This window comes from Octodon degus, unplaced genomic scaffold (genome assembly GCF_000260255.1).
Source record: "Octodon degus isolate 3935 unplaced genomic scaffold, OctDeg1.0 scaffold00004, whole genome shotgun sequence".
NCBI lineage: Eukaryota > Metazoa > Chordata > Mammalia > Rodentia > Octodontidae > Octodon > Octodon degus.
This window is the reverse complement of record NW_004524580.1, coordinates 27,214,178-27,236,628: the sequence shown is the minus strand read 5'-3', so window position 1 is coordinate 27,236,628 and position 22,451 is coordinate 27,214,178. Positions and strand designations below refer to the sequence as shown.

Sequence of the window (22,451 nt, the reverse complement as noted above, 5' to 3'; positions counted from 1 at the left end):
GCAAGATTTTTACTTCGTTCCTTTTAGGGGCTGCCCATTTTTAGATACAATCATGACATACCAAATGTTTTTCTTTGCCCTTATCAAGAAGATCGAACGATGCTTAGGAAGTTTCCAGTTAGATGGGAAATTTGAAACATTTTCCCATAGAAATCCTGTGGTCTGGGAAGGGACCACAGAGCCCCCTACGAGAGCGAGAATGTGAGTTTAACATGGTGTCTCCCACAGGACCCTGTAGACCCAGATCTGTGGACCTGCTCAGACGCAGGGAGGGAGTGGGGTGCACTCTGTTCTCCAAATTTATCTGACCTCATGGCTTATTCCAGAGCGCACTTGACAGAGGTTGTGTTCAGCAAGACAGATTTGGGGAAATATTACACTGAGGATCTCTCAGAATGATTCTGTGACTCAGATAAATTCAGCCTGTAATCTTCTCAGTGTTAGACAAGTGGATGAAAATAATAATAATAATAATAATAATAATAATAATAATAAAAAAGACTACAGCAGAATTATATTAGAGTGGTCAGGGGAAGACCCACTTCCTGCCTGCACGCCGGTCTCACGCCTACTCGGAGTTCTCTAATCCATGCCCTCTCCATCATGGGTGCCAATTTCTGTTCCATCACTAATGCACTACGTCTGCACACATGTCACCCTTTGGAGAACAAACATGTCCCAGAATCCACCATCCCAGGGTGACATCTTAGGGGCAGAGAGAGCAGAAAGGTGGTGAGAAAGGAGGTGTGCGGTGGAGCCAAGAGTGGGGACGGTTGAACATGGGTTCCGCTTTTATCTCTCCCACTCCAAAGGAGGGACAGAGAATGGAAGTGTAAGAGGAGGGCAGCTATTTCATTGTCCCTGCATTCCCTAGGTATAGTCATCTTCTTGTAAGGCCCCTAAGGGAAAGTGACAGATATAACCAAGGCAATCGGCAAACTCTTGTCTATTTTATTCACTCAGTTATTCCAGCTTCCTCAGTATAAAGTTGACACAGCAGATCAGAAAGAGGTCGGTGCCTTTGCTCAGGGAGTACTGGATGTGCTTTAAAATTCTGGGAAGGGCCTCATTCAATAGTTTCACATGTTGGAAGATTTTCTTCTACTTTAAAAGAAACAAAACAAAACAGCATTAAAAGCCATGCCTTTCTGCTAGACCCTTGCTAATTCTCACTTTTCTATAAAGAACATGTTTGCAGCCTCTGATATTTTTAACTGTGCTTGTTTTTCTCTAACTTGCAAGTCCCTGAATGTGTCCTCAGTGGTGTGGGCCACGTGGTGTGGCTGAGGCTGGCTGGGACCGAGGGGGGAGTGTTGGAGTAGAGCTCCCGCGTGCTTGCGCTTTCTGGGTGGAGTGTGGGCTCCAGAAGGAGGCAGAAGGTCTGGGTGTGGGAAAGCAGCACACATAGTAGTCCACATTGGAGCACAGGTGCACCCAAGTGCAGGGAGGAGCGGAAGCACCACACCGTCCTGGCCTCGTGGAGAAGGAAGCCGCAGGACTGGTAGGAGAGGGCAGGCTTGAGACCAGGACTTGCAACGGTTATACGTGGATCCAGCTCTTGTGTCCTCCACACTTATCTCAGATGTGTGAGTCTGACACAGACATGTGACTCTGTTTCTTGGTTTTCTTACCAGTGTAATGAAGGTTAAATCCCTAAGCCTTTTCTGAAACTCTTAAGAGTATCATAGTAGAGCACTGAGAGCCCTAAAGAAAAGGGCTGATGGCTGATGTTGCCGGGATTGACTCACAAAGTACAGAACTGAAGGTGCGAAAGAGCCGCTGGTGGCGCTGATGTTAGCTGGCCTCTGACAACCCAGTTCTCCTCATTCATGGAGGCAGGCAAGCTTGTTCCTTCTGGTTCTTGTTTTCTGTACCCGAAAGTTGCCTGAATCTGTTTAACTGTGAGACTGTACAAAAATAAATGACAATGTAAGAAAATGTGAATGTGCCCAAGCCTTTATGGCTGAGCTGCACCCTGCCCTGGCTCAGCCTCCACAGATATGGCTGAGTAGCAGCCCACAGGTTCCCAAGCTATCCCATGCTCTGGCCAACTGCGGGAACTCCTCGGCCCATCAGGAAGGACCTTGCCGCCCCAAGAGTGGCAAATGGCCCCGATTGAACGAAAAGCCAACACTGACCCTTCTCAAAGAAAGTGTAAGTAAATTTACACTGCTGGTTACCCACACAGCTCTCCGCTGGGATGAGCCACTGAGAACAAACCAAGTCGGTGGCCATCCGGAGAATGAGTGTTCCTTTTCTCCTTTGCTTATCCTTTTCTGTGGCCTTTCGTACCAGTCCCATTCTTTGTAAAGTTAGAAAGTAGGGACTCCAGAGTCTGTCCCCAGACAGATGGCTCCACAGCATCCACACACATCCAGCCGCTCCTTGGGACGGATTGACCGTAGGACCCCTGTGGCTACCCGAGTCCACAGATGTCAAGTTCCTTATATAAAATAGTTTAAATTTGTGATAATATGTGCACCTTCTCCTGTGCACTTTGCAATTCACCAGCTCTAGATTGTCCATAATGCCTCATACAGTGTCAGTGCTAGGGAAATATGAGACATGACCAGAAATACAGCAAATGTTTAGTTTTTTAAAAACCATAGAACTTTTGGGCCGGGGAGATGGCTCAGTGTAATAAGCGCTTCCCTGGCAAGCGCAAGGGCCTGTGTTCAATCCCCAGTTCTGGAAAAAAAAAAAAAAACAAAAAAAAAGAAAACCCATAGAACTTTTTACAGTAGAAGGCACATTTCCATTAGTCCCCTCCTAGGCCACCCCTTGCTTTGGGCATATGTTCCCCATGGCTCTTGCCACTTCCTGAGACTGCTCTGGAGTCCTCTTTCATGAGTGTCTTTCTCATGAGGCAGCTGATGTGGCTGCCTGCACATCCTGAATTGACTCAAAACATTTATAGCAATTTCTGTCAAAAGAAAACATTGCAGTGTGTCGTCATCCACCTTATTCCTGGATCTGACACTACCTGATTTCTGGCTCTGAAAGTCAAAATGATGGCAAAAGGTAAACATTGTCAGTTGATTCAGGACATCAAGAGAGTCACAACAGTGCAATTAAAGACACTCACAAAAGAAGCCTTCAAGAACCGCTTCAGAAAGTAGCAAGAACAACAGACTACATGTATTCAGAGACAGTGTGGGGAGGTGTTTTGTGGGGTGTTAATGTGCAAAGTATCTTTTACTGTGATAAATTATTTAATATTTAAACATCCATTGTGTGTTTTGATCATACCTCATACTTGTGACAGTTTTTTAGGAAATAATGACAATTTTTTAAGCCTGTAAATGTTCAGTACAAGTACAGTTTGCCCCGGAATTTTCTATCTGACACTGATTGACTCTCCAGCTGCAAGAGCCACCAGTGGCGAAGCTAACTCATGATGGCCCCTCCAACACAGCCAAAAGCCAGGTGTCATGTTTGAGGGTGCGACCTTCAGAGTCCACCTGGGTAGGAAGCCCTACTTGGCTTTTCTTAGATTTGTAGCATAGACAAGGAGGCTGCTACTCCCCAGAATCTTTGACTGCCACACACAGGCACTAGTGGTGCTCCTCTGGGGGGGTTACACCCAGGATGGAACAAGTTGGTGCACGCCTGCTTCCAGCCCATAACGTTCAGTACATTTTGGCTGCCAGAGTCGGGGCACCAAGCAGGGCAGCTGCCCTGATGGTATAGTCTCACCATCAGACCTCAGTGAAGATTTACTTCCCAGGCTCTGCTTTACAACACTTACATTTGTTGCTGCAGAATTCCTTATCAGAAGGGAAAAGCGCAGCTCCACATGACTGCATCCTAGAGTTACAGCACATCTACCGCGAGTCAGGCGCAGGTCCCTGAGCACCTCAGGCTCCCAGGTCAGGTGGAGAAATCAGACTCAAACAGTTGCAATCCAGCCACATCTATGACATCTGGGGTGGTGCCACAGCCGGCAGGGCCGGGACACAAAGGCCAGAAGCTGAGTGTTTGGTTTGTATAGACACGAGGCAAGTCTGCATGCATGACAACTCATTAATTCACTTCAGGAGGATGAGCTCAGGGCACTCAGTAGGTATCTACAATGAGCAAAGAAACAGCATTTCTGGTTACAGTTGGCTCTCCCTACCCAGGGGTTCCGCATCCACAGAGCCAGCCAACTATGGATTGAGAAGATTCAGGAAAAAATTGGCATCTGTGCTGAACACGTGGAGACTTTTTCTTTTCCTTGCCATTTTTCCCTAAACAACACAATCTAACAAGTATGTACGCAGCGCTTACATTTTTTTTGGGTATCGTATGTAGTTTAGAGATGATTTAAGGTCGGCAGGAAGTTGAACACAGGCCATGTGCACATGCTACACCGCTTTATATGAGGGTCTTGAGCAGCCACGGATTTTCATACCCCAGGATACCAAGGGACAACTCTTCTTGTTTAGTAACCTAAGAAAATGGACTCACCCACTTAAGAAAGATTTTCAATCACAAGGGTTAAATTAGCAAGGGCTTGAATTTGGTGAGTGCCCCATTTCCAAGACCTTCCACATTAGTGAAGCATTTTCTGTAGCTTCTGATGGGAGATTTCTCTGTCCAAGAGGGGAAAGAGATTGAAATTGGCACATCGTATCCCATTCACCCTTTCTGCAAATCCTTGCTGAGTAGGAGTATGGAGTTTTCTCCCCTCCTACTCAGGAGGCTGTCCCTCTGAGACAAGTGTCTGAGGCACCCTGACCAGGCATCTTAGACAGGGCCTGAGATCAATCCCCAGTTCCACACACACACACAAAAAAAAAAAAAAAAAAAGCAACTTAGGAAACTGCACACAAAGTCTGGTTCTAGCCTTATGTTTAGATTCACATCTATAAATATTCCAGAAGCATATGAAAGAATATATGTGAATGCCCAATAATGAATGTGATCTTTAGGTATAGCTTCTTTTTTTTTTTTTTTTTTTTTTTTTTTTTTTTTTTTTTTTTTTTTTTTTTTTACATGGTGAATCAAACTCAGGACCAACCATGGTGGTATTTTACAAATGAATTTAATTTTTCTTCTTATTCCTCATCTTTCAATACATTGTGCATGCAGCCCTGTTATAACTGGGGGAGGGACTGCATGACTCCTTCAGTAGCTGAAATTGCCCCAGACCTGGTCTGTGCAGGCGTACACCTGGCCCAGATGATCCTCTTAGCAGAATGCATTTCGTTTGTTTCTCAGTGCAGAAGACCTGTGATTGGGCAGCGTTTCTTTCCGTCATCTATGGAAGTTCGTTTCGGGCTGGCTATCACTAGAGCTACAGAGATGTCAATGGCTTCTATGACTACGCCAGAATATTGCAGTTATTTTTGCCTGGTGATGTGGGGGAAGCAAGCCACACATGAGGCTTACCCAGCTCTTAAAAAACAAGAACTACAGCCAAATGTAGCCCAAAGAGAAATGTGCCTTCTCTCTGGAGACTCACTGAGGGCCCAGACTGAAGGCACTTTTCCCTGTCACCAGGCCAGCTGTGACCTGGCTGACATTTGTCCAGCATCTGTTCCTGGGGTCAGCTATGAGAGAAGAGATGGGAGGAAGGAACTGGCTCTGCCCGGCCTCCTCAGCCTTCTCGTCCCTGAGGTACAAGTCCTCCCTCCCAGGTGTGTGCAAGGCAGTCGCCTTCTTCCCTTGATGGCCAAACTGGTTGAGCACTGTCCCCATGCTAAGCCCTATGCAGATCTAAGCCCCCCAGGACCTCAGCCCCCTGGGAAACCAGGCCAGTAAAGAGGACATCACGATCGATGCCAAGCAGTAAGCAGAACCATGCCCTAGGAGGAGGGCACCTGGCTTAGTCTGGGGACAGGATAGGGGGTTCAAAGAAGGCTCCCCCAGGACCCAGTGCCTGAGGCTTGGGGTAACTCATAGGCAGAAGTACGTGCAAGAAGGGTGTATCACAAGAGCCATTTTGTAACAGTAAGTGCTTAGCCATTTGGAACAGTTTGGGGTGGGGAACAATGGTTAGAATGAGGACATTCTGATAGTGGGCAGCCCCTCAGTCATTTCCTCTGAAAGCGCTGGGGGTAGCGTGGTGACACCTGCGGCTGGACTCTTAGTAACATGCACCGTCTATCATGGCACCAAGTGTCTGCGCTTCTCTAGGAAGCTGTCAGAAACCCTGGGCCCCCACATGGAAGGGGACCAAAACCTCTCCCCACCAGATCTGTTCTTTGGCACCATCTCCTCAGTGGCAGAGATGGCTGCCATGGGCTGCCAACCTTGGTAGATTTAGCCCACACAGATGACCTGAGGACTTTGTCCCAGGTCTCTGTCACTGATACAGTGTAGAGCAGGCTCCTCAAGGCTTTTTGTGATGCTTAGGTTCCCTGCCCTGGGCTCCCAGTGAAACACAGTCTGTACTTCTTCCTGGGGAGGACCTTGCAGGCCCCAGCGAGAGGCCTTGCCAACCCTGGAGGCCATAGCATGGCCAGGGCTGGGCTGTAGCTTCTTTTTTGTCATACTTTTCAGAGCATGTGGAGTGCAGGTCTGTCGGTCTTTTTTTCCCCAGAAGTGGGCTAAACAAAGTAAACCCTTGAAGAATTGTCTAGGTGGACACATGGACACCGTATGGGTTTCATCCCATGTAAGGCTGTCTCTGTGAATAGGTAAAATAAGTCTAAAAATATAAATGCACACACCCCTGAGTTACACTGGGCAGAAGGCCCACAGCAAAAGCTCTGGGTCAATTCTAGCACTGCCATTAGAGCTGAGGCACAAATGGGCTCTGAGCCTCCTACCTCCTGGGGGAAAGCAGATTGAGGAGTGTGGTAACTGTGCGTGTCATACTTCACTGAAAGAAGAGTGCTAAGGGCCGTCAGAAAATACAGTGCTTACGTTTTTAGAATTCCATTTCAGTAAAAAACGCACAGCCCATGAATGCCCCTCACACTTCTCCCCCCGCTCAGACACACTCATCCCATCATCCTTGCCACTGTCTGGCGCAGCTCTGGAAGTCCCCCTTTGTGGGTGTCTGTAACTGGGCTTGATGGGGCTGCCTCAGAGTCCTAAACTGATTCAAAGTGCTTCCCTTTGACCGGGGTTGTGGCTCAGTGGCACAGCACCTGCATGCCAAGCATGTTGTGAGTTCAATTCTTGGTACCAAAACAAAACAAAATAAGTCCCTTTCACGGGTGCTTTAGCTTTGGGAATGAGCCAGACATCGCCTGGTGCCAGAGCCAGTGAACAAGGGGTGCACACACAGCAAGGTCACTTACTAAAGAGGTCTTCTAGAAGTGAGGCAAAACATGGCAAGAACGGTAGGACTAAGTATGGTCAAGTTGAGGAGGAGTCTCGGAGGAAGATTATTTGCAATATGTCCTTTACTGTAATAATTTTTTAATTTAAACGTTGTGTATTTTGATCATCCCTTGCTTGCCCTTTCCTCTCAGAAAACAAGTCTCCAAGGAATCTTAAACCCAAAAGAACATCTTTCCTGGGCCCTCTTGAGGGGATCTCGTGTTCTAGCACTGCGGCCAGTACTCAGAAGGGGCATCTTCAGTGTACACAACGGCTTCCTGGGGGTCCTCTGGTGAACATGGGGGGCAAAACACAAGCAGAAGTGAGGTAGCAGTAGAGACAGGTAGCCCCCCTTTACAAACTCTAGCTGGTCTGAAGTCAGTCCTGAGCTTTGGATCTGGTTCTGAGACAGAATGGTGGGGTGAGCTGGTCCAGTCAACCCAACATGCCGATCCTGAGTCTCTCACTGGGAAAGTGGAGGCCAGACCCCAGGCTTCCAGGTGTTGTGAGGGCTACACAGACCCCGGAGGCCAGAGCCCGGCCCTTGGTGAGCAGTGTCATGTGACAGCTGCTAAGCTTTCTGTCATCAGTACACAGAGAATGAAATGCTGGTCGAGGGCACAGGCAGGCCAACGAGGGCAGAATCAAACCTCGCACTGCCCAAGGCCAGCCAGCCCGCATGTCCCCCAGCACGAGGCCACATCGCGGGTGGGCCAGGCAGAAGCTGTGAGAGCTTCACCTCCCAGTTGGGCACCTGGAGTGGAGCCTCAGGGCTGCAGTCCACGGCAGAGCTGGGCCATGTTAGGTTGGTGCACAGTGTGCAGACTGAGGGGTAGAAAGGAGAGTTGTGGCCCCAACAATGGCCAGCCCGCTGGGACAGGGAGGGGGTCCGTGCTGACCCTGCCGCAGAGTTGCTGGGCTTCCTCAGCCGAAGGGAAAGAGACCCTTAGAACCCCAAGGTGAAGAGAAGAAAGAATGTAACGTTATTTCGGTTATTTCTCTTATCTTAAATCATCAAAATGAAATGTTGTTTGTTAGCAAAATTATCATTTTCATCTCAAAAATTTGAAAACTTACAAAGAAGCACGAAGGCTCACCCACAGTGCGGGTGTAACTTGGTGGTAGAGGACTTGTGGGGCATGAGTGAGGACCTGGATTCGAACCCCAGCCCTGAGGCATGTGAGAGAGACAGGTCCACAGTCTTGGTACTCCCTGATAGCTGTTCACGTTTTGATGCTTATCCTTGTTTCCTTTGCACACACACAGATTTATGGAAACATGTCCGAGAGCAAGGGTATCTTACTGCATGGTCTTTTAATCAGGTTTGTTGGCTTTTGTTTTTACATACTGCAATGAGTACCAAGCCTAAAAGACTTTCAAACTAAGAAAAAGAATCCTAGTGATGCACAAGGAAGTATAAATTAATTGCTTGGGTGGCCAGAGATTTTCCTAGGGGACAGATTGCCTGCAATCTGTGCTGCCAGTTTTCTAATAGCAAAATGATAAACGTACAGCCTTAATGACCTGGATGAGTATGGAGGGGGCAGCTCTGGACTCCCTGCGCCTCCTGTGGAAATGCGGGGAGACGCATCTCTGGGTAGGTGTGGCCTGGGTGCTGTAGGCAGGGCTCAGGCCAGGCGCCGGGGCCACAGCCCCACAGGCAGAGGAGCCTGGAAACGCCCCGTGATGCCGGACTGTAAGCAGTGGCCCACGGCTTTCTGGTTTGCACCCCTGGTCATCATTAGGAATCCGTGTTAAAATAGGGCGCTCCTTGTACTCCTCCTGCAGCATTTCTTAATCCACAGGGAAGAGGAAAATGGAGAGAATGTGATGCGTCCCGCCCCGCCCCACTCGATGAGTACCACCTGCCGTTGTCCAAAGCAAGCTGCTGTTGGAGCCGGGCATATTGCCTGTGGTCCCACCTAACCCTGCACAGCAGGGCAAGGTCCCTGTGCCGATGGCCCTGCAGGACTGGGAGCAAACTGCGCAGCTACTAGGTGCCCTGACCCAAGCCAAGACGGGGGTGCGTCCTGGCACTTCCTTTCTTCATTTTCAGACTTTTAAGATTGCCCAAGTCTTTCTTTTTCTTCAAGCAGAGCTCTAAATGGTCAGGAACACAGCCTGGAGTAGAATCCCAGCTCAGCCAGCCTCTGGCTTCTGGAGTAAGTTATCTGACCTTTCTGGGATTAATCATTAACCTAGATAGCACAGAGTTAGTGTTAGGACTAAACAGGGTCCACGCAGAACACCGGCTGTCCAGGGTGCATGGCACACAGTAAAGGCTAAACGTTAGCTGGTGTTATTCTTGAGTCAGATATTGTAAGTAGCAGATTTCAGTCCAGGAAGGTGGCTTCTGCCTATGGACTGATCCCCTAGTTTGAGTTTGAGGTAAGAAAACAGAAGCTTAGTGCATGCTCTTTCTAGTAGTCATTCTCAGCAACACACACACACACACACACACACACACACCCTCTTTGTATCCAGGATCTATATAAGATGAAACACTTATTCAAGGCCATCTGCAGCCAGCTGTAGTGGCACACACCTGTAACTCCCATACTCGGGGAGACTGAGGCAAGAGGATCATAAGTTCAAGCCCAACCTGGGCAACTTGGTAATCTAATAAGACCCTGTCTCAAAATAAAAAGCGTTGGAGATATAGGTCAGTGCAAAGGTCCTGGGTTCAATCCCCGGGCCTGGGGGTGGGGGGACATCTGTCATAATCCATGTGTTCAGAAGAACTGATGCTGGCAAAGGAAGGCATGTGTGAGCTTCTGCTGAGCCGAGTGAGGCCCAAGGCTTAAGCTTTGGGAGAGTGAGGTGGTGGGGGCCGATCCGAGCCAGAGCTGACATTGGGTGGCAGTATCTGGGATGAGAGTGTGGTTGAGCCGATTTTAAAAAGCCACTACAGCCTTCCACCACAGCAACCACTGAAGAAGAGTAGCCATGGCCCTCCGCTACCCAATGGCTGTGGGCTCAACAAGGGCCACAAGGTGACTAAGAACGTGAGCAAACCGAGGCACAGCCGCTGCCATGGATGTCTCACCAAACACACCAAGTTCATGGAGACATAATCTGGGAGGTGTGCGGCTTCACCCCTTACAAGTGGCGTGCCATGGAGCTGCTCAAGGTCTCCAAGGACAAGCACACCCTCAAGTTCATCGAGAAAAGGGTGGGGATGCACATCTGCGCCAAGAGGAAGCATGAGGAGCTGAGCAACGTGCTGACCGCCATGAGGAAGGCAGTTGCCAAGAAGGACTGAGTCCCTCTGGAATAAAGCTTTGCAGGAAAAAAAAAAAGGCCACTACAGACCCATGCTTGGACCTGCACATGTCAAGGGACACCTCACCTACTGTGACCACAGGCCTCAGTGCCCCACAGCCAGAGGACACTGCTCCTGGCAGCCCTGAGTCTGGCTTCTCCCCTTCATGTTGCCCAGGGGAGGTTCAGCTGACCTTCCACAGCATCACCATCATGTGGCATCGGGGAGCGGGCTATGAACCGAACAGTGCCAGACGCAGTGGTGGAAAACCGTGCCCACTCATCCTGCTCCCAGTTCTACCTGCCGGGAACGGAGCTGGGCATGCAACTCTGCTCTTCTGTGCTTAACAACATGTAGGGCTCCCTCACCTCGGGCAGCTCAGCTGGCTGCAGACACTGCACCCAGGTCTGCGCGTGGCAGGGCCGCCTTCTCTCTGGCATCAGGCCTGTGCTGCGTGGATGAACCTCTTATCCTCTCCAGGCCACCAGTGCCTATGCTAGCCTCCCAGCATGCACCCTCCCAGCACACACCCTTGCGTGCCAGACTCTGCACAGGACTCGTTTCCCCACAGCCAGTGCTCCAAGAGGCCCAGCTTAGACTGCAAGACTCCTGACAACCCATGTGACACTGAGACTACAGTTATATTACTGTTGGTTAATGTCACACCTGTCGTAGTCTTCTCCCATTGTACCGGGCATCCTAACAGGAGAGGCCAGAGAAGTGATCTGGAGAACAGAGCGTGCTCGCAGGCGCCTGTGTCTTTAGGTCTCATAGTACGAGCACCTGTTCTCCAAAACCCTGACACTGGAGTTAGGCAGCATCGCCCTCAGCAGTGGTGTGTTGGTTCCTGGGCTTCCCTGACCTCCGGCACCTGTAATGCAAACATCACGGCTGCAGAAAAGACAAAGAGGGTAGCAGCTCTTTACTGTACACTGTAAAGCATTCCAAAATAAAAGATGTCAAGCTAGAAGCCAAACCAGAGTGTCACTGGGCAGAAAACATTCCAGTCCACTCACTGCATCTTATTTGAGTGTTTTCCCTAATATCTGGAACAAAATTTTTTTAGGATGCAAAGTATTTTATTTTTAAACTTCTAAACTTTGAAAACAAAGTAGCTGAGGTTAAATAATAGAGTTTTCTGGGGCCGGGGAGATGGCTCAGTAGAATAAGTGCTTCCCTGGTAAGCGTAAGGGCCTGAGTTCAATCCCTGGTTCTGCCAAAAAAAAAAAGAAAAAAAGAAAAATAATAATAGAGCTTTCCAAAGCTGAGTGTGCTCACTGGAACTCAGTTTTTCTGCATAAAATACAAAAACAACTTCCTGAAACTCCTAGGTGGGAACAAGACTGTCCTGACACCTGACTATGTGAGCTGAGCCTTCCCAGTTGTAACATCCCTTTTCTCCTTGGCAAGAGCTCAGGGACCTCCACGCACTCTTCTAGGTGCACACAGACAGCTCCCGCCCCAAGGCCTCCTGGGAGGCGTACACCATGTACAGGAAGCCATCCTCGTCCTTCTCACTCTCGTACACCTCCGAGATGGACGTGGACACACTCACCATGCTGTGGCTGTTCACTAGCAGGAAGAAGGCCTGGTTGGCATTGAGCTGCAGGCGCCACCTTGATGAGTTGATGAGTTGAGCGATCTTGATGAGTTTGCTCATGTTGACGTAGTCGGGGACCAGGAACTTTGTCTTGTCCAGGACAGGCAGCTGCTTCCCGCCTGGTATCGCTCTATGATCACAGGGATCTTGGTGGGACGCTGTTCTTGGGTGAGCTGGATGTCCTCTACTCTTTGTTTGAAGGAGCAGCACTGCTTGAAGGTCTTTTCCGATGGCATTGTGCTGGGGTCCTGGGGGCGGCGGTGGCTCCGGACCCAGTGACGGAGACTTCCCTTCCTGGAACAAATTTAAAAGGAAAGGGCAACATGCCTCACCCATTTTCTTGCAGACCTTTCCGCTTCTCGTGATTGTCATGAGGAAAATCTCACTCAAGTGAGCAGCTCCACGCTGCACTTGAAGACACGGGAGCTGTCTGCAGATCTCACGTTTGGAACCTGTGCTAGGCTCGTGATGAGGGGCTCACACCCTGCAAGCTGCAGGACTCGGCCACATGCAGGCGTCTCGAGTGAGCATGAAGGCTGGTGCCATCTCAGGGTCCTCCTCCATCAGCACTTGTTGGTGTGTCACTAATTTACTAGTCTGACTCATCCCTGGAGGCAAGTAGGGCTCAGCTTTCTCTCAGGAAGCAGCAGGCTGCTGTGTGAGGTGCGGTGTCTCCAGCACTGGGCATCTTGTCTTGCTCAGGGGCTGGCATTTCCCCACTGCCAGCGCAGAGGAGACCCACACACCCTTTGTTCACTGTGTCTCGGGCGCTGAGGGACTTGCCCACCTGGCCCAAGACCATCATCATGGGCCTCGTGCTGATGTGAATTCCAGGGAGTCCAGAATCTGTGGGCCTCCCCAAGACCTGCCCACCAATCCTCGCCCAGTTGCTTCTCCAGAAACACAGGACTGGGGATCCCCTTGTGCATGGGGAGAGTGGAAGAGCAGCAAGATGGAGAAGGCAGAGCTGCAGTCTCAGCAGGAGCAGAAGCGCAGCCCACTCTGTGATTCTAAGACCAGGTGGAGACATTCATGCAATGAAACTTGACAGAGGATGCCTGCTCTCAGCTGGTGCGGTGACCCCAGAGCATCTTCTCTGACCAGTACCACCCACTTCTTGGACGACTGTGAGCCAGGAGTGCTGTGGAGACCCTGCCTCTCTGGGACCAGGCAGGGCCATATTGTCCCCATGAGAAGTGACAGAGAGCCAGGCTGCAGAATGGATGGGCAACTGGCTAGCTGAGCCCCGCTCGCAGCTCGCTGCTGCCCCTGAGGGAGCTGGCACTCGCCTAACTAGTGCTTTTCCTCCTCATCCTGAATGAGATTTTGATTGTGTTTCCTGCATGTTCACTGAATCACAGATATTTGAGGTAGACTCAGACTTCTCAGGTGTGCACCCACACAGTGTGTGGGATCGTCTTTACCCAGGTGGAGTCGTTCAAGCTCCCTGCTGCTGCACCCTCTTGGTGCCCCTCAGCCATGCCACCCATCCTGCTGACATTGCGCCCATAGTAAACACGGTCTCATTTTCTCTTGCAGAATTTAGCCTACGAAATCATCTTAACCCTGGGACAGGCATTTGAAGTTGCTTACCAACTAGCACTACAAGCGAGAAAGGGGGGGCATTCCTCCACTCTGCCAGAAAGCTTTGAAAACAAGCCCTCCAAGCCCATCCCCAAGCCCCGCGTCAGCATCCGCAAGTCAGTGGTAAGTAGAAGAGATGAGGTGTCTGCTACCTCCAACAGGGGATCTTGCATAGTGCCCATGGGTGCCAGTTAGGATCTGGGACCTCTGTCCACATCCCTCCCCCTGGCCTCCTCCAAGCATTGACCAGCATGGTCTCAGCCTGGTCCCTGCAGTCTCAGAGGACCTTTTCTCAAAACCAGAGGTTTCAGAGAGAATTCCTCTTGCTCTGTCACCTGCAGCCACCCCAAGGGCAGGAGGGGCACTGGTCACCCTGGAGGATCTCACCCGAAGCCCAGGAAGGCTTGGGGTTGTGCTCCCTGGGGCCTCCACTGCCGTCCCACCACAGCATGAGGCCTCCAGATGTGTGAGCCTCATGGTGACGCTGCCCCAGTACCCAGTGGTGGATGCTAGATGCCAGGCCTGAGTTCCTGCCGCCTGTGCGCCAGCTCTCCGGCAGCTGAGGCTTCCTGCGTATGATGACTGCCGGCAGGCGCAGCCTTTCCACCTCCTCCTCCTCAGCAGCTGCCTTCTCCAGGAGCTCCCCTCCTGCTTCCTGAAGCCCTGCAGACTTCCTGTCCCACCAGGCTCCATGATCCCAGGCAGCCTCTGCTAGTAGTAGCAACACCTCCAAGCTGGAAGGCTCCCAGCAAGCTCCCATCTGCCTCTGTGCGGCTGCCTGCCGTCCTTGTCCCAGAAACCCCAGGACTGGCAGCAGCCGGCCCCCAGAACGCACCACCCTCTCTCCCCCCGAATCCCTCCATCTGTAGCTGTCTCCTCCCCATGGCGGTTCCCATCTCATTCCATGAGCAAGGGAGGAGACATTTGTCACACTTGCAGAGGAACCTCCCTTGGTGACCATGCAGCTTCCTGTTCACAGCCTCCCTCCAGCCCCACTCTGTCCCCATCCTGGCAACTTCCACAGCTGCAGGGACGAACCGGGCCCGGCCTCTCTGCCCCCTGGCCTCCCCAGGGCTCCAGCTTCCACGTGTGAAGCTTGAATTCCAGGTTGGAATCCACAGTTTCCCCACAGCTGCTCCCAGCTCCGTCTTCCTGGCTCAGTAGACACCACAGCTGTGCACACGCAGCTGAAGCCAGATCCGCGCCTCCACGACCTCAGCAAAGCCTGTTCACTCCACCCTGGACCTGTCTCTGCCCTGCCCATTCCGCTCTGCATCCTTGTCCTTGTCACTGTCCTAGCAGGGGCTGCCACCGCCTGTGCCACACACCAGGGAACTCCCTTTCTCCTTGGCCAAGATCAGTCTTGGCCCTGTGGCCCACCCCACACCTGTATGCCTGGGCCTTCCCTGCCGTGAGCAGTGTCCACTGCAACCCAAGGTCCCCTCCATCTGGAATTCCTGCCCTGTTTTCTGTCATTCGGGTCACTGTGTCACTCGGGCCTCGCTCTGTGAAGAAACAGCTCCTGACCGCCAAACTGCAAGGTCCTTGCTCGCGCTCAGCCACGTGGCCCTTTTTTAATTCTGTACCGCATTTGTATTCATTGAGAGCTTTTCAACTTGGCCTTTGCTTATTCTCTATTTCCCTCCACAAAAAAATGCAAGCTCCATGTGCAGGGGGATAGCATGCTGTCACCCAGGGCGAGCCCCGTAGCGACTCAGGACGAGCTGTGGGCGTCTTTGGGGTTGGTGGAGCAGTTCGGCGAGTGTGGGAGATATTGTGGGATTGTTTCTTAGACCACTGCACCCCTTCCTGGTGGGCCGGACCAGCCCTTCACACCAGTGCCTCAACCACCTGGGGCTGCTCCCCAGTCCTCTTCCCAAAGTGCCCCATGCCCAGGGCTGCCCCTGCACACCCTCGTTTACTGCCAATCATGTGGCTCCCCAGAGCCTGCGAGCCACCAAGCCCAGGGTGGGCGATGCTTCCAAGGTCCCCGCAGCACAGGTGCCCATAGGGCATGGCAGGAACAAAAATGGGCAAGGCTGAGACCCTGGGGGACAGTCCTGTCCACAAACGCACTCTGGAACTCACAGCGCAACCCCCTCTCAGAGCAGATGGGCAGGTTTGGGGGAGAGGCAAGGCTGGCGGAGCTGTCCTCACCACCCACAGCCGTGTGTGGCCTCACCAGAAAGGAACCCAGCTGGCGGGGTGTCAGGGACAGACAGAAGCCCACATTGGGGGTGCCCACCCCCGGGGGTGTGAATGGTGCCTCTGGCCACAAGAACTAACGCAGAAGAGCAGAGTTGAAAAGCTGGGGTGCTGTTCTGTGATGGGAAGCAGGTTCTAGGGGAGGAGGTCACTCGGGCAATGACCCTGAAGGACACGGAGTTAGGTTGGAGGACCAGTGCGGGGCGCAGCTTGGTGCTGGCGATCCCAGGGAGACCCGTGGCTGGCGCACCTAATCAGCCAGGGTGGGACGAAGAAGCGACGCGGCCTCCTGCGGGTGGCGCTGTGGCCCGCCTGGCCCCTCGGGGCCCTCTGCCCCTCCCCGGGCTCTGGGCCAGGCAGGTCTATCCGTCTGTCGAACCTAAAAGGAACACGGGTCCCCAGGTGAGTGGCGCCGCGCCCCCGCGCACTGCCGCATAACGGGCATCAGCCTTTCTGTTTTAAAGCAGATCGACCCGTCTGAGCAAAAGACTCTGGCCAACCTGCCGTGGATTGTGGAGCCGGGGCAGGAAGCCAAGAGGGGCATTAATACCAAGTATGAAACCACGATTTTCTGATCGTCGCCGCCCGCGCGTCCTCCGGTGCCTTGCTCGCCAGGCAGCCTGGGCCAGGTTTCCTTCGCGCCGGGAAGGAGGCCGCTCCGCCCCCGGGGCCTGGCCCGGCCCGAGGCCGCCGCCGCCCGGGGAGGCTTCTTGCGCCCGGCGACGGATCGCGACCAAGACTTTGCAGCTGTGCAGCCGCAGCCGTGGAGGGGGCGCCCCGGGGTCCCCACCCGGCTGCGCCGCGCGCCCCTCGCGAAGTCTCTCCGGGGACTCGGCGCCCGCGGGCCCTGCTTTAGTCGGGGTGATCACCTTTTTTTAAAAAAAGCAAAACAGAAGAGTCAAGGGGATCGCTAATACTGCCTAAAAGTATAAAAGTCTTGGGTTTAGTTTTCACTGTCAGCAGCGTCAAAGGTAAAATCAGAAGAGAAGTAACTCCCACCCCGCAGAAAGCACCTGTAAATCATTACATCGTTCAGTATCTTTAGGCAAAAGGACAACCACCACCCCCACGATTGCCAGGAAATCTTGTCTCCCAATTTCTATATTTGTGGATTTTATATATAATTAACTATGTCGGATGATGAAAATCTTTAAATCTCATGATGAATTCAAATTTTAAAAAATGATTTAAAACAATTTATGCACAGAAAAAAATTGTGTCTTGTATTAAATATTTTTATTACAAGGATGTTTCGTTCATGCATTGATAAGAAACCTAGGTTAGTTGTGCGGGATGTTTCTGGTCTTCTTTGAAATAATTAAATTTCTGCTGTTACTACCAGGAAGACCAGTTAAAGTTGTGGCAAGATCCTGAATTTGTCTGCCCGGCAGGAGATGCAGCCATAAGCCTGCAAAGATTTTGTTTTGTTTTCTTTTTTTAATCCTCAGTGTTTTAAAGAACATGTCTGAAAAAAATCCAATCTAGGGCTCCTGCTGTCAAGATTTCTGTGATGGAAACCTTGCTTGAGAAAAGTGTTAATAATACTGCAAAAATTTTTTTCTAGAAAAAATAAATACAAAAAAAAAGAAATTCCAAAGTAATAAAACTTTTCTTGAAACAGATTTAAAAAAGTTTGCGTACTATTTGATTAAATAAAATTTACTTACATTTCTTTAAGGTATTTTAATTTTTTTAACGTCTCTGTGGAGTATTTGTATGATGCCATAATGTATATTTATGTAGAATCAAATTATATAAACAGTACCAATATCACTATAGGAAAAAAATAACATTTTAATGTATATTGTTCTAACGAACCATATTGTGAATCCTTTTGAAGTTCATTATAGCGATATTGATAAATTGTGGAATTGTCTCAATGTTTTTTTATTAACCAGTATTATTTTAAACCTAACCTGAGGTTATGTTATATTCATCAGTTGGGGAGTTTTAAGAATAACTACATTTCCTTTCAAACTGACAAATGTATATGGTTTTAGTTCAGTGTTCAAGAATTTTAATAACTATTACATTACTTGAACTGAACAGTTCCCTGTATATATTTTGCCTATTTCCTGTTGATATGTATGTAGTAAATGGAGTAAAATAACCCTAAAATATGGTACCAAAAGGAAACTGTATAGGGGCAAAGGAGATAATGGCTTTGCTGAAATAGAAGCATATGTGTAAATAAGCTTGGGCTTCCAGTTATAAATTTTGTAATTTTTGTCATTATTTATATCATATAAAAAGCACACAGAATAAAACAAATTGTACAGTCGCCAAGCCTGGCATCTTCTGTGGGCCCCTCCCCTCCTCCCTGACGACAGAGCCAAAGGGCCCGAGCCACCCATTCACAGCTAAAGGGGTTCTCAGCAAAATTGCAGAGAAAATTTGCTTATTTCCAAGTTGAGTGGGTCTGAGAAATAAACGGTGCCCTGTGAAGCTTGACTTTTGGCCCAAGCCTCCATTGTTTTTGTTTTTCTTTGAATTTATGTATTTGGTACAGTGTCTCACTACACAGCTCGGACTCAGAGTGATCCTGTTTTCAGCCTCCCCAGCACTGGGATTACAGGCATGCACCACTACGCCCGGTCTCAGTGGCTGGCTCAGCGCACCCAGGGACAGAGCCGGCACAACATGCAGTACAGTGTCTTTGTTTAAATATTAAAGTCAGTTGAAAGGAGAACTTGCCAAAGCAAAAATTTTCAAAAGAAGAAGCCTACCCTACCCCAGCCCCAACCTGGATGGCTTCTGCAGCATGACACAGTGATGGGTTTGTGGAAACATCACCTGCCCATTCATGGTTCTTTCAGCTTTGTTAGAATGCATGCCAGGTGGCAGGCAAAGTGGCAGGAGCTGGGTCAGGGCCACGCAGGACTTCGTGGTCAGATTTGTGACCCATGTTCTGTGACTTTCAAAGACGATCTCCCTACTGCCAATTCCAATCTTTTACCCAGAGAAACCCACATTAAACAAATCTCTGGGTGCTCCCCACCTGATGTGGAGGCCTGGGGTTTTGAACCCCAAGAGCTAATTAAGCCAGCCCAAGATGGGGCACCATGGAGGGCAGCTCTCCTGAAGGAGAATTCAGGCAGGGAGTTTTGATACAAAATCCACAAATGCATGCTGCATCTGCCATGGTCCCAGCATAAAACACACAGTACTGTTCACCTGGGACCACGCCAGGATTTCACTCTTTACATACAGGCATGTAAGCTTGCGGGTGGACTGGATCCCTAAACTGCCAACAGCCTGAGGGGGGATGAGAAGGGGCAGTGGCAGGCCTGTGCCCTGGGTGGGGAAGTCAGCCAGCTGCAGTGACCCTCAGGGAGGAAGGCAGGGACTAAAAGACCCTGATCCACTCTGCAGCCCACACCCTGTATGACCTGAGCCCACCAGAGCTGCAGCAGAGGCAGAAGCCCAGCACCGGAAGAACTCTGCTCCCCACTGGCTTGAGGGGCAAACCAGACATTATGGCAACTCCAGGCTCTACAGGGTGGAAGGCACAGCTCCTGAATGCTGTAGTCAGAAAAGGACTCGCATTCACAAAAAGGGGAGTTCTGTGATAAACTGGGGTGAGTGACGCCTATAAAAGAGTGCCTAGCCAGTACATTAATAAGTTACAGATGTCACTTTTCCCAAGATCCATTCTTCTCCAGTTCTAATGTTTGGATAAGGGGCAAGAGACCAAGCACGTGCAGTCAGGGTTCCAGAAATTAATAAAATTCACAGAGTCCAAGTAATGTTGCTTCTTTCATTCTTTTAATTTTTAAAAACCTATTATTTATTTGACACAGGGTCTCGCTATGCAGCTCAGCCTCCCCAGTGCTGGGATTACAGACATGTGCCACCACACCCAGTTTCCAGGCCGGCATAGCATGCAGTACTGGGGATCAAACCAGGCCCTTGTGCTTGTAAATCCTTTTTTAAAAAAAGCATTATATTTTAAAGGTTTTTTTTCTCCCTTAGAGTAGGTACACTCCTCACTGAACTACATCCTCAATTCTTTTTTCCTTTTTAATTTTGAGACAGGGAGGGTCTTAATGAATTGCTCAGGCTGGACTTAAACTTTGACCTTCCTGCCTCAGCCTCCAGAGTAGCTGATATTACAGCCCCATGCCACCATATCTGGCTTAAATTCTCCCTTTCCTCCCATATATGTACACACATACGTGTGTGTGTGTGTGTGTGTGTGTGTGTGTGTGTGTGTGTGTGTAGTTTCCTATTTAAAAGCAATCTGGGCTGGGAAGATAGCTCGATGGTCTAAAGCACCTGCCTGATCCCGGGTACCACACATCGTGCTGGCCCTTCACCATGCTGGCCACTGAAACCGGGTGTGGTGGTGCACACCTGTAATCCCAGCCGGAGGATCACTATGAGTCTGAGCTGCATAGTGAGACCCTGCACCAAAAAAATAGAAGATTAAAAACAAAAATTTTAAATAAATAAAAACAATCTGATAGTAACACATTTTCAATCAAATTGATTCAACACAGCACAGGCCAGCACAGCCCCACCGTTCTCTGTGCCTGGCTCCCCACACTCTGCACCCCTGCTGCTGTCCAGGCACAAACACCCAAGCCTCTGCAGTGCCCCAGAGTCCCAGAGGACAGAGCCCGAGCTGAGCTGAGTCACACCCCATCCGCTGTGGGATTCCACCAGCGCCCAGGCACCGATCTTCTTTCCATGGTTGATGACCCCCAAGACCTTGCTGCCAACTTGGACAACACCAATGCCTTTGGACCGCTTCCTGCCATCCACCCGCATTAGCCTACTGCTTGGGAATTGCTCGCTGCTCAGCGTGCTGCCACTTGCCTCGAGCTGTCTCTGCAGAGGGATGCTCATTCCAGCCCCAACACACTGTACTCAGTGTGTAACTCATCGTGAATCACAGCTACAAATTATTCATTATCAAAACAGTGTCTGTTTTTCTCTCCCAAGTCCCAGTGACCTCTGTGTATTAAAAAAAAAAAAAAAAAAAAAAAAAACACAGGCAGATGTGGGGTGGTGCATGCCTGTAATCTCAGTGCTCTGCAAGGCTGAGGCAGGAGGATCTATTCAAGCCAAACCTAGGAGACTTAATGAGTTTGCAAGACTTTCTCTCAAAGAGATTTTTTTTTAAAGGGCTAAAGATACAGCTTGGTGTGAAGGGTGAGGGTAACACACATGAAGCTACACGGGCCTTTAACTTTCTAAGACGGTGGCTAGTGGCGGATACACAGGCTCAAACAGACTCCATTTCTCAGCTCCCACAGAGTCGCCTGCCTCCAAGACAGTCCCTGCCTTCTGGGCTCACACAGCTCTAGTTTCTTAGGAGGTTCTGGCAGCAGAGGGGCACAGGGGTCAGATGACAGATGCATGCAGCACCTGGGCGCTGCACTGCATGCAAGTGGAGAGCCCCACGTCGCCCAGAGACCCCACTAAGACGCGTCTGCTCACCGCATGCAATGGACACTGTTCAAAGCAACTCACACTCACTACCTGCTGCAACTGTCCTCTGGTGTCTGTGACACAGTTAAGCATGCATACAGCCCCTCACTGTGGCGGCAGCCTGCAACGCCCCTCAGGGGAAGCAACAGGCACGTGGCGAAGGAAGTCCCAGTGCCACCAGGGAGAGCCACCCTCTGTGTCTTCTGACATTTGAGGTTGAATTATCTTCAATTCACAAAAATACCTGCCTAGATTTTTGAAAGAAAAAACCCCAGTGAGCCACGTGTCAAGTCAGAGAAGAGCAGGAAGAAAGGTAGCAGGGACTTCAGGAATCCCCTTGCCACAGGTCCTTTCTGGGGTGAGGGGCTGTGGGGTACAGGGACGGTACAAACTCAGATGCCTTCAGAGCCACCTGTCTCACCTGTGAGGGTGGGAGCAGAGGTGAACCAGCTGCAGAAAGTGAGAGCTAGGCCAGCAGATTTTCTAAGACATCTGGGTTCATATGGGACATTGCTGGGCTTTAACAGGTTGCCAGGACACTAAGTGTTTAAGAAATAAGTGTGGGCCAAAGCGAGCTCACCTGTGAGCTGGGTGCAACCCCTGCATCACTGCGCTGGGAATTTCCAGGAGCGTCATGTCTTTCTGAGGTTCTGCACGGGTAACTGCCTTTATTTAGGGAACCATGCGTGTCTTAAATACTTTGTCATCACTGACACACAATACCGACACCCACCTGCTAAGGAGGAGCATTTTATTTGGGCATACTTCCTAGAGGTGTCAGTCCACAGTCAGCAGCTCCAAGGCAGGGCGGCTGGCAGAGGGCCCCAGTGGAGGAGAACAGCTAACGCCACTGTGGGCAGGCAGCAGACAGGGATCCAGGAGGAGGGGGAGGGGGGCCTCCATCCGCACCGCAGTGAAGGGCTTGGAATCATAGCTACATAAAGGTGAATCCGAGATGGGTACATCTCCAAAGTCATCGCAGGCTAGGGGCCAATCCTCCCCAGCTGCTGATGAAACCCAAGCCTTGTACTCTCTAGGCTGGGCCTCCCCTACCACGGCACCCCAGAGTTCTCCACTCTCAGTTCTGACATGCCACATACAGGTATATATATA

At 50.4% G+C, this 22,451-nt stretch overlaps 1 protein-coding gene and 1 pseudogene across 6 annotated transcripts in view; one reads left to right on the top strand and one right to left on the bottom strand.

Moving 5' to 3' along the window:
• Positions 1-18,184, top strand: part of Anks1b (ankyrin repeat and sterile alpha motif domain containing 1B) — a 1,319,834-nt gene extending 1,301,650 nt beyond the window's left edge. For 3 of the 6 annotated variants that reach the window (XM_004623821.2, XM_023716653.1, XM_004623826.1), the window contains 2 exons: positions 13,656-13,823; positions 16,370-18,184. In XM_004623821.2, coding sequence (XP_004623878.1) covers positions 13,656-13,823; positions 16,370-16,480 — 279 coding nt within the window. In that variant the 3' untranslated portion in view covers positions 16,481-18,184. The remainder of the gene's footprint in view (positions 1-13,655; positions 13,824-16,369) is intronic. The other 3 variants (XM_023716668.1, XM_023716659.1, XM_023716658.1) reach the window with 2 other exon arrangements.
• LOC105742313 lies at positions 11,952-12,352 on the bottom strand (annotated as a pseudogene).
• Positions 18,185-22,451: the final 4,267 nt, after the last annotated feature.